We start from the raw sequence: 12,778 nt of genomic DNA on the forward strand, positions 1-12,778 counted from the left end.
CGGAGGAGGTACATTGATGCATTTAACGTAGATGTTGTCTTCAAGATGACCTAATGAGTGAATAGCTGCCAAGTGACCGAACACATCCTCATCTGGATTGAACACAGACAAGGAGGTGCCATGATGTAATCGTAGTTAAATAAGAGCCTTAATTAGGGTGCAGTGTCACAGACCCCATATCTGAGTTCTCAGTGGCAGGTCTTAATAAGAATTAAAGCAAGTGGCTTTTCCTGTTCCATATTTAAAAACCGTTTCAACAATATAATTTAGCAACTGCTAATCCTTGATTAAATGTGGGGCCTTTCCCAATTTTAAATTGTGTTATGTGTGTGTACTGTATGCAGAAATTGATATGACAATTGTATCCATTACTACTCCTGGCATTAGTGTAGCCACCTTCCACCCTGGAGTTACTGATTAGAGGACAGACCTTTTTGCAGGTTACTAAAAGTGACATAGCTACATTCATTAGCTTATAGCTAAGGTTTGCCCTTTTACCTGGTATGCCCTTTACAATAGGCCCATTTTAGATACAGTAACTCCTCACTTAAAGTCGTCCTGGTAAATGTTGTTTCGTTGCTGATCAATTAGAGAACATGCTTGTTTAAAGTTGTGCAATGCTCCCTTCTAATGTCGTTTGGCAGCCGCCTGCTTGGTCTACTGCTTGCAGGAAGAGCAGCCCGTTGCAGCTAGCTGGTGGGGACTTGGAACCAGGGTGGACCGGCAGCCCCCCTATCAGCTCCCTGCTCCCCTAAGTTCTCTGTGCAGCAGCTGTCCCTCCCCCCACTGCCATGTGTTGCTCCTGCCCTCTGCATTGGAGCTGCTCCCCACGATTCCCGCTTGCTATGCGGGGGGGAGGGAAGGAAGAGGGGGGTTAATGTCAGGGTGTCCACCTCCTCCTGTACCCCGCTTACCCTATCTTCCATAGAGCCGGGGGGGGGGGGGGGACACCAGGACTCAGGAGGGAGGGAGCTTGCAGCAGCTGCGATCTCAGCAAGCTGATCTAATTAACAAGGCAGTGCACTTAAAGGGGAAATGCGCATATCTCCCTCCATTCCGCTGCCTGCCTTGTAGAGTGAGAGCGTTAACCCTTGAGGGCTCAGCCAATTGCTAGTTCATCATTTAGCAGTAATGGAAATATAGAATCATAGAATATCAGGGTTGGAAGGGACCTCAGGAGGTCATCTAGTCCAACCCCCTGCTCAAAGCAGGACCAATCCCCAACTAAATCCCCAAATGCCCCCCCTCAATGATTGAACTCACAACCCTGGGTTTAGCAGGCCAATGCTCAAACCACTGAGCTATCCCTCCCCGATCCTCTGACTCCTCCACCTCAACCAGGCTTCACAATCATCATCACTGTGTACCAGTATTAAATTGTTTAAAACTTACTCTGTGTGTGTGTGTGTGTGTGTGTGTGTGTGTGTGTGTATATATATATATATATATAATATGTGTGTGTGTGTATATATATATATATATATATAGTCTTTTGTCTGGTGAAAAAAATTTCCCTGGAACCTAACCCCCTCATTTACATTAATTCTTATGGGGAAATTGGATTCTCTTAACATCGTTTCGCTTAAAGTCGCATTTTTCAGGAACAGAACTACAACATTAAGTGAGGAGTTACTGTACATATTGTTTTCTAGTACATATATACATTGATACCATCAGTTCAGGCAATAAATTCAATACTGTTCCATGATAATTAGTCCTCCCCAAGTTCAGTATACTGCCATTTGGGGACGAAATAATATGGCTTTGAAGATGATACCAGTGCACCAAAGAGTGTCCTATACCGGGCTGCTGCCATTGACTCCCGACCATAGTTACTTCAGCGTTAGAGGTCATCATTTGGAGGTTTACAACAAAGTCTGTTTTCTTTGCTTCCTTCACATGGTACAAACACTGGAGCTTGCGAGTCTGCATGTAATTGGCCAGATGCTTCCCTGAACAAACTGTCAGGACATCAAGACTGCTGCACTGTAGCTGTAAGATAGCTATTAATCCTACAGTAATAGGATGGTGGTTTGCTCAATGAACTTCTGAATTTTAATCTGGGTTCTGCCAGACTGGCCATGTTGCCTGACAAACTCCAAATCAAAATTGCGTGTGTGTGTGTGTATATATATATATAATGTGTGTGTGTGTATATCAGTTAGTTAAAATTAAATTATTCATTGAGACAAACATACCTATCTTTGACTGATTTCTGCAAAGATTGAACCATCCCAACTGTCTTATAGGGACACACCCATCGTAATTAGATTTTAATTCTAATACTGAAATAGTGTGGTACCACAAAGAAAAATGTTTTACTGATGATGATTTTATTATTTACACCTTTGCACGCAAAAAGATTGTTGTTGCAATAAAACAAAAGTATGAAAAATCATAACCTAGTCACGTGACACAAAACATAAAAATTAATCCAAACAAGTAATCCCAACACACCACAAACCATACCACCAATGGATTAAATATTGCTGTTCAGAGCAGGTCCAGGAAACCTAAAGGTTGAAATTTATTAATTGTCCTGGGTTTACAACCTTGGTTTGTCTATAAAATAAGTTTAATGATTTAGTCAGGAGATTGCTTTTCTTTAGTCTTTAGATCCTAGATTAAAACAGAAATGGGAGAAAAAGAAAAATATGAACACATGCTTTATTTAGGAAATATAAAGGGAAAATTGCAATTAGATAAATTCAACATTTTATTTTTGTGAATTAGGACCTATAATAATAAGCATGATTTATATTGTAGTAGCAAAGTTTTCTACCTGTCGCTTGTGAGAGACTTTGATAGTTCCTTAAAAGAATAATTCCTGTGTGAAGCAGAAAGATAACTGACTTCCTTTACCATGTTGGATAAGTCTGAAATTGCAACTAACTTGATACCTATTTTTGGAATAATAATGCACATCCGATCAGTTAAATTAGGAATATACCCAATACAAACACGCAAGTAACAAAACGGTATAAATACTTAATGCTTGACTATTCCCTAAAGGCGTTACCTCACTCCTTTTTATACTTTTTCTCATAGAGGATAGGTCCATCAATGGCTATTAGCCAGGATGGGCAGGGATGGTGTCCCTGGCCTCTGTTTGCCAGAAGCTGGGAATGGGCGATGGGATGGATCACTTGATCATTACCTGTTCCGTTCATTGCCTCTGGTGCACCTGGCATTGGCCACTGTTAGAAGACAGGAAACTGGGCTAGATGGACCTTTGATCTGAACCAGTATGGCCTTTCTTATGCACTGCTTCCCCCACCACTTACAGGTTAGAGGAGTAGTAAACAGAGTTTGCTTTACCTTGTACATGCACATTTAGACAAGGTTATGTCTAAAGGATGCTGAACCTTATCTCTTCATTTATGGGAGATATATATATATATATATATATATATATATATATATATACATACATAATATATATATATATATATTAAAAATTAGATGTTTTATGGATCCCTACTTTTTAATATTCTGCCAAATTCAAGTTAGAAGCAATTTTCTTTTCCTGCTTCCCCTTTTCCTCCCAAGCACAGAGTGCAGAAGTACTTCCCCTGTCAGCAACATGTTAGTTGCTGGTCAAAGCCTAAGTGATTTAGCTGCTGAGGGTTACTTAGAAATTACAAGTTAAAGGCACAGAGCCTGTTGTCTTGGTTGAGTACAGGGTATGGGCTAAATGCATAGTTACAAGGTCTCTAAGACGAAGCTTTCGGTACTTTCTGGTAAGTCAGGGTTTTCCCCTTGTTCCTTTGATACTACTTATTCAACCATTCCTTTATATTGCTGTTTAATTTAGTCTCCTGGGATTTTAACACTCTGCTTTGGTGGAAGTTGGATTTATACTTATAGCTGTGCTTACAGTCTTGTTGCTTCTCATTTCTCCATTTGAGTCATTACCCACTGACAAGCATTAGTTATGTTACAAACCCACAAGTTAGGGTGATGAAAAATTAGCCTATGTTGCATTCGTATGAAACCTCCTCCATAATCTTTAATATGTTTATGTGCTATGTTTTGGTCAACCACAACCGGACTTCTGAGCTGACTCTACTACACTTACCTCCAACTCCTACTTCAAACAAGCTCAATTAAATCTGACTAGCTAGCTTCATTCTAACTCTGCACAGTAAGCACTTAGCACTGTACATATGTAGAAGCGACCCTCCTTAAATAATTAACCCCTTAACCGGTTTCAACAATTACTTGAACAAGTCTCAAGAAAAGCGGAGGGGATGGGGGTTCTGCTCCCTCTCTCTTCCCTCGATGGCTAATGTGCTCTTAGCTGGTCGAAAGGTAATTACCCAGTCCGGACCTATAGAGCAGCAAGGGGGAGGCTGCTGATAGATGGATCTGGGCTCAGCCCGGGAGAGTCCCGGACCGTACAAGTTCTGAGCCCCTGCGGCCTCTTGGCACCACCTCAAAGTGTGGGTCATTGGGCTAAATGCAACTGCCATTGTAACTCTTATAGGTACCTCAAAATTACAACCAGTTTACAAGCCCCCTTAACGTGTATAAAGGAATCCCCTCCTTGCGTGATTCTAAACCCCAGTGACTAGTCAATAATACCCAGTGAGGAGTGCAATCAGGCTGATGTCCCGCATCACCCACTTGCAGTTACAATTTCCATGGGCATCTAATGGTGGGAGACAAGTGCTTACCCACGAGTGTCCTACATTGCTTCTGCCTCTGGCATGCCAAGTGAATGTGATGGTCAAGAAATCACGTGCTCCTCTGTTTGATGTGGGTGTGTGTTACTGCTGTCCTCCAGGAGGGCATACCCTCCCCCCTCTTGCTAAGAAAAGCAGAAATAGTAGAACTAGAAAAGAGGAACAATAGCTGAGGGGGAAAAGAGGAAGTCCCTGGTGAGTTACAGTGAGTGTTTTTGACAGGAACCAAATTGTGACTGAGAGTTTTACCTAGATTTTAATTTAGATTTTACCAGAGGTGAGTTTACCTATGCCAGGTAGGGAGATTATAGCTATATGCCCTTGGGGCCCCTGTTCGGGCACCAATCTGTAGCCTGATGCTACTGATTATGAATAAGAATACCCAGTTATCACCTTAAGGTTAGACAGGTTCTTGTCCCAAGATCAAGCCCCATATTATTAAAATTATTATATAATCGGGAACCCCGATGTGCACAGGTGCAACACTCACACTATAGGAACTCTCTTATATTTACAAATAAATAATCTATTAATACACTTAGCAAAGTCAGTCACACTCTAACTCCAGTAAGGTAAATTAAAGATAATACAGATAGTACATCTGAACATCCATACTCACGCCATCCCTTGCAGAACAGCCTGAAATGCTAGCCATTATCTTCCTTATCACCATCACCTTCCTCATCTTCACCAGTGACCATCATTCTGACCGCTCCCAAGGGCTACATCTCTCTCTCCCCATCCATCTGACCACATGCTGGGATGCCAATTTTATGATGTTATGCTGACGTTACCATATCTAATGCATATTCAGTAGGAGTTTTTCCCCTCTTCCTTATTTGTATTTCCTCCCTTTAGGTTCTATAGCTTAGTATATTTATGATTTTAACTCATCAGGTAGGACAATTTGTTGCCATGGCACTCTTGCAGTCGGATGTTCTGTCCAAAACCTTCCAGAAGCTGGTGTTAGTTCATGTTTCTATTGTTGGCTGATGTCATTATAGACCCAATCCCCCCCTACTTTCTACTGCCAGTTCCCCAAAACTTATGAGTTACCTAAGTTTATCTGTGCCAAAGTTTGTAGGACTCAATCCTCATGCTAACTGCTGAAGCCAATGTCTTACAAGATACAAGCCTGTAGGTTCCTTGCATTACTGTTGAATATAATAAAGCAGAATATAATACAAAGCAGTGAATATAATACAGGTATGCTGGCCCACTGGGCTACAAAGGAAATAAAGTATAATGGCTTAATTAAAAAAAATTGTACAAAACATAGGTAGATTTCTACTATAATTGCTGTAAGGCACGTATCATCTTCTCTGTTAAAGGGAATCTGGTCTCATATAATTTTTTTTCCCTGTTTTCTTCATGAAGGTTTCTCCTATTGAAAAATTTCCTCTTTAAAAAGACTAACGGTTGTAATTCCCAGCAGAAAAAATACCCAATTTCCCCCCCAATACAATGCAGTTATCTGAACAGTACATGTTACACATTATGGAGCATATTCTCCCTGTAATATTGGGAGCCATGCATGCATGACTTCCTGGGAGCTTCACTCACTTCTATTGGCAGAATTTGATCCTTTGTATTTCAGTAACTGAGTGCAGGGAAATTTCATTCTAGGCTCTACATTGTTTGTGATTTTGTGAGCTCAAGTTCAAGGGTTTACTGTTCAGTGTGTGTGTGTATAAAATCTGTAGTACGTCACGTTGGCAGGCCTTCATGGACTCCACAAATGGAAAAGGCACGAGCAAATTTTGAAGAGACCTGTTAATCAGATGCAAATTAACACCTTGAAATATTGCAACTAAGGATCTTGTATGGAGAGTTGACAGTAGTGTTAATGCTTTTGCTCTTTGCTTTGTTGCAGGTGTGCCCATCCTAGGGGAGGTGTGATTCAGAGTGTCTCTTCCTGGAAGCATGGCTCAGGCTCGCAGTACATTAGCACTCGACAAACACAGTCATGGACAGCAGTGGCCCCCCAGCAGAATTGGTCTTCACCCCCAGAAGTAGTTGATCTCACTTTGGACGAGGATACCAGACGCAAATATCTACTGTAATGCAATGTCACTGTGGTTTTGCCCCCCATCCCTTCCCCTCTTTATGGCACGGAAGTTCATTGTTTTAGCTTCAGCTTCAGAAGCCCTGTTCTTAGCATTATGGACTTCAAACTCCTGGAGAATTTCCTTTTCCATCAGAATGCAGTGTCCTTTTAATATCGCTTCAAATATTTTACCTTCTCAAAGGAGGATTTTTCCTAGTACGAAAACGTGATAGCACTGAATTTAAATGACACCTACAGTTATGCATTGTGTGTGTTAATCTAAAGAAATAATTGTGCAGACGGATACACGCTCCCATCCTCTCCCACCACTGATATCAAAATGATTTTAATTTACCAGTCAATTGATTTTGTTTGTAGAAGCTAGTGTTTTTGCTGTGTGAGCATCGGAGACAGTGATCTGATCTTGAGAGGTGCTGAGCCCCTCCATTGATTTCAGTGGAACTACAAGTGCTCAGCCCTTCTGAAAATTGGACCAACAGTATTAACCCAATTTGATTTGGTTTCTTCACCAGCAGGACTGTCGTTTTATAGAAAGGCCCATACCATGTGCACTGGACAACTTTTTAATTAAAGGTTTGTTGTTTTCTATGTAATTTATAGTTTACATTCTGTTCAGTGCTGTCTCTTCTGTCTTCTTGGCTATGGTGTTTTACTGGTCATTTGCCACAGCATGTTAATTTTTTTTTCCAAATAACAATGACTTAATAGCAGCTGATCAGCACAAAAGCATAAGAAAATAGTAATAAAAAGACCCAGCCTCCCTGCCCATTTTAAAGGGATCTGAATCCCTTGCATTATAGGATCCTGCTTTTTTTTAACCATGCCTCTCAATCTTCAATGGGGCTACTCACATGCTTAAAACTGTGAATGTGCTTAAGTACTTTGCAGGATCAGGGCCTACGCTTATCCTTTGGTTTTAAGTAGTTCTGCCCCATTTGCCTGTTCTTAGGTCATGTTTTCTATCCTTGTGTTTGAACTTCTCTTAGGGTCTGATCCTGCAAACACTTACCTACCAAACTGGGTGTTTACTAAAGTAAGAGCAATTGGACAAGACACTCTAGTAAGCATTAGTCCCTATAGTAAGTATTGAAGTAGCCCTTAATCACTCACACTGGCTCCTGTTCAAGGTAAAAACCAAAGACTAAACTTCAAAACAAGAGGATGTTCACTTTAAATATCTATTGTGCAATTGAAATGTGTCCTTTTGTATTCAAAATGCTTTTAATGGAATTTTTCTACAGTTCCAACACAGAATTTTTACCAGCTAGGGTTACACAGCAAATAGAAAGGACACCATGAGTCCTGATCTGGTTGATTTGGTGTCAATTTTCAAGAGTGCAGGGTGGCTTCCAAAAATTTGCTGTATGGACAAGAATTTTGCCTTTGGTAGCACAGATTTGTTTAAAAAAAATTGATTCTAGTATTGTTAATAGTAAACAGTTTGCTTTGCTTCAAAAAGTGGAAAGGTTGTGACTGCACTTTAAAGATCAAATAGGTAAAGGATTTATGTTCTGTTTTAAAAGATTCTAAAACATTAAACGGTGATCAGCGTGTTGCATGACCATAACTTCTAAGATGTATTTGGTGCTTCTAGTAATTGGTCTTTGTTTGGGGGTGGGAGGGAGTGTAGTGAATGGAATCCATACTCATTGCAATAGAGAACTGTCCTGTAATATTGGTACACTATATTAATAGTGACTATTGATCTTTTTTTTCCCTAATTGGTTAATTTCATAACTCATCCATCATTTTAGCAGATTAGCACCATGCTGTAGGTTAACTGGGAAAGATGATTTAGTGTGGCTGCTTTTTACTGTTTCATGAAGTTGTCTTTAAAAGATCAGTTTCTAAGAAAGCTACAGGGACCCGTTTGTAGTCCTTCCATTTAAAAAATTGCAAACAGACTTTCTGTTTCTCAGTTTGTATATGATGTGACTTCCATGTATATATAAAAATGACTGCATCCTAACCAAACTTCCTTCAATTGTGCACTGTGTTTGTTTTAAACAAATCATGTATTTTAGTCTGATGCTGGTTTTCTTTTCTTTTATTTAAAACACTACATATTTCTTTTATTCTTGTAACAAATTTTAAAGGGTAGTGATCTAAAAACCACAATCACTGGATAGCTAGGAAGTATTTCTTCTTTTGTTTTGGGGGATTTTTTTTAAGAGAGCAAAAGGCGCCTGGACAATTTTGCTCTTCTCGACAGGAAAGTGAAATGTTAGCCATTGTATGGCTAAGAACCAATGCACTTGGGGCCTGATCCCAAAGCCCACTGAAGGCAATCGGAGGCTTTCCATTGACTTCAGTGGGCACCGTCTTAAGCCCTTTATGGTTCAGCAGTTCTAGTGTTTGAACTTGGAATCTTCTGCAGTGGAGACAAATCATTGCTTAGAATTTAATGTTTAAAATGTGCAACTCTAGTAAAAATTTGGTTCTTCTCAACACTCATTATTTAGTTCTAATTTTCCATCTAGTATTTAATGGTCTTTGGAGGAAAAAATAATAATAAAAGAGTGTTATATATCTATATATATATATATATAAATAAATATATATATATTTTTGGTGCAAGATGAGACCTTCTGTTTTTTGAAACAAGTCTGTAGCATAAAGGTTAAACTATTTTAAGACAAAATAAAATAGAGTGTATTATTTAAACAATATTGCCTTGTGTGGGAGTTTTTTTCCACTTCCATTTGATACTGTGATATTTGAAGTGCCTCCAAAATAAAGCCTTTAAGCTCTGAGAGTGGGTTATATACTTTTAGAATTCAGCACTATTTCCTTTTCTGACATTCAGTTTGATGTCTAGTATGTTAAATATTTTATTTCTTCACCACAAAAGCTTTCCTTTATCCAGCATTTCAAAGACTTGGTCCAACACAACAATTTTGGATTATAGTACTGATAGGATGGGATTATAGTACTGATAGGACCTAGGTACACCAGGGATACCAGCAAGACAGGTTTCTACAAACTATTCCTACCAGGTGCCTTAAACCTTACTGGCAGGGACCACCCGTAGGGATGAGAATACCATGTCCAATTCAGTCTCAGTCCTGATACTCAAAGCCTTCCATAGGATTCACCCCAGCTACCTGGGGGGGGTCACACCTCTTCCTCTGTGACCACCCATGTCAGCCAAGTTCTATTGGAACCATGAAACTGACCAATAGGAGGAGACTTCTGAATTTCTGAATGTGGAAGACAAAACTTTCCCTGGAGTTGGATCTAGACCAGGGATTGGCAACTTTTGGCATGCGGCCCACCAGGGTAAGTACCCTGGTGGGCCGGGCCGGTTTGTTTACCTGCCACGTCTGCAGGTTCGGCTAATCGCGGCTCCCACTGGCCATGGTTCACCGCTCCAGGCCAATGGGAGCCACAATTGGCCAAACCTGTGGATGCGGCAGGTAAACAAACCAGCACGGCCGGGCCGCGTGCCAAAGGTTGCCGATCCCTGATTTAGACTATGGAACTTGCTCCTGCAGTAGATAAGAATGACATGGGCCTCTCCACATTCAGAATTAAATGCAAATTTCCTTACTTTGACTTAACTTTCCCATTACCTTTCAGTCTGCTCGTGCATAGGAGGGAAGCAAAGGGAAAGAAAAGAAACCTGCTACCTTTCAAGCTATTCCTGCAGGAGAAGAGGGTAGAGGAAGAGTTTTGTTTAGTATCAGTTTTTTTGTTAGATGAGGGCGCAAGCTGGTACTACACTAAGTGCCATATATACTAAATACAAAGATAAATCAGGAAAGGTGCTGAGGGTAGTTCACTCTTCATACCCATTCACGCCTTAGTATTGAAATTACAAATTGTGGTGGTGGTGACGTGTAGTGGACACTAGTACAGGACTCCCAACTAATTTCACATCGGGCATCAGAAGAGAGGTTGACACTTTAGAGTTTGATGCAAAGCTAGAGAGGACAACTGGTGCACCTGCCAGTCATTCAGCTCCTGATTTGATATTGATGCTTATTTTGAAAGATTTCAGTAATAGGCTGGATATGTTTCTAACGATTTTTTCACACCCAGAAGGTACCATAAACAAAGCCTTCATAAACTGAAATATACAGCATCTGAAGTTCCACCCCAGTCACCTACCTCTTTCTCCTGGCTCAAGCTGATCCACTTCGTATTGCTTTATGAAAATCATGATTCCTGGGACAACACAAGAGCTAATAGATCAGTCCTGATTTTCCTTCCCTTCCTCACTTCCCCTCCCAGCCCCCACTCCTCCCCCTCTCCTCGCTCCCCGGATCTTCTGGTTGCAAATTAATTTCTTGGCTGAAAAGCTGTTCCATCTGCTATGAAATGGGAATTGAAAGTAAATGGATTGAAAGGTGGTCTATTTTCACAGTAGCATTTGTAAATACCTCTGTGTCCTTTGGTGAAATGCTGTTCCCCTCCCTCCCGCCTTCTTAGTGTCATAGTCTGAATGACAATTGCTATCACTTTGTTTCCCAGAGCATCAGTGAATTACGACTACAGTTTACATTGGGAAAAGAGCAGCACTCCACCAAAGACTGGGTTACCACCAACAGGTCCTGCATTTAAAGTGGTCTGGAACAGGTAAAAAGAATAGTCTCCACCTAATATTGAAATCAGATGGCAAAGTCCAGGAGTTCAGAACCCTGAGTCTTTCTTGATACCAGGGCTGAGCAAAATTCGCAAGTGTTCCTGAGCAGATGGGTGTGTTCTGTACAGACTCGATGAGAACACTGGCGTGTAGAAAACACCCCCGCACACCCTGCCTGCATTCTCTTGGAGATGGTTATTCAGCTGTATTTACAATTCAGCTTAAAATTAAAATTGGCTGCCAGCTGCTGATGGGGGGATGGCATTTTTCAAAGGGTAATTCTAAGGAGGCAAAAGGGGTGAAATGGGAAGTGGTAAACCCAATGAACTCATTTAACCCCCGATAAACCTCCCGTGTTACTGTCTTGATTTGCCGATTTAGGGATAGCATGTGAGAAATTGGCAAGAGTCAAGTGAGAAACCATGCCAGAGATGAAAGGGCAAAAGAACTAGAGCACATGTTGTTTTTCCCAAGTTCCTGATGAAAAATCTTAAGTGTTTGATCTGCTGTTGCTTCCAGTGGGAAGCCCTGATTAGACTGACTGTTTAGAAAGCAAAGTTCTGCAGAACACTAAGAAAGGGAGAATCACAACGTGCCATCCATCCATCAGGGAGTTACTACACGTTCCTAACCTACTGAAGGTCCTGTCCTTTCCATCACGTTAAAACTGCTGCCCTCCCAGGACCTTTATTGTGTCATACTGCCGAAAGATTTTATTTAAAGGTATTTCTTGTGTGTTCAGTGGTTAGGGAATGGTAATTGGGTATGGAGCCTATTACCTAGGATTCTTGTTTGAATCCCACTAAGGTGGTAGTAACTGAAAGTCATTTTGCTGGTTGTTGGATGGCCAATGTGAAGGGAGTTACAGTGTCTGTCTAGTTTCTAACTGATAAGTATCTGCAGCACAACTGGCACCTTTCTTGGTATGAAATTATCTTCTCATTCTTTGCGGTGAGTCCCTCCAGCTCAGGATTGAGGCATGTTTTGGAGAGGGGAGAGGCAACGTAAGGAAGCCGGCAGTAGCTCTTCTGTGGCTAAATAAAGGAGTTCCATTTGCAGGGCTGTCTGATGGATATCTCTCATGAGCACGGTATGTCTGAGACAATAAATTAAAAACACACATTCAAGAGCTAACATTGCTGCTGAATGATGAAAAAAGCATCAGCCCTGTTTAAAACTGAGGCATGTATATATGTATGTGTGTGTGTATATATAGATATATATAGATGGTGCCTGTTGGAAAATGGTGCTTATTATACATGGCAGTTCAAACCCCCTGCTTTCTCCCCAAGACTCCCTCATCCTCCCAGCCACCAATCTCACATAGCCCTGCTGAAGTCCCACTTTTCTCTTTTTAAACCATAATCCTCAAGTGAAGATGCAGAAAATTACAGCATCTGTTTCCAGATCTGCCAGCAGATCGAGGAACGTGATCGTTCC

The 12,778-nt window shown here is 40.9% G+C and overlaps 1 protein-coding gene across 3 annotated transcripts in view; it reads left to right on the forward strand.

Moving 5' to 3' along the window:
• The window catches only part of ARK2N (arkadia (RNF111) N-terminal like PKA signaling regulator 2N), a 74,205-nt gene extending 65,478 nt beyond the window's left edge, over nt 1–8,727 (forward strand). For 2 of the 3 annotated variants that reach the window (XM_005305406.5, XM_042850701.2), the window contains one exon: nt 6,559–8,727. In XM_005305406.5, the coding sequence (XP_005305463.1) occupies nt 6,559–6,748 (190 nt within the window). In that variant the 3' untranslated portion in view covers nt 6,749–8,727. The remainder of the gene's footprint in view (nt 1–6,558) is intronic. The other variant, XM_065598696.1, reaches the window with a different exon arrangement.
• Nucleotides 8,728–12,778: the final 4,051 nt, after the last annotated feature.

Source organism: Chrysemys picta, chromosome 6, assembly GCF_011386835.1.
Source record: "Chrysemys picta bellii isolate R12L10 chromosome 6, ASM1138683v2, whole genome shotgun sequence".
In the NCBI taxonomy this organism is placed as follows: Eukaryota; Metazoa; Chordata; order Testudines; family Emydidae; genus Chrysemys; species Chrysemys picta.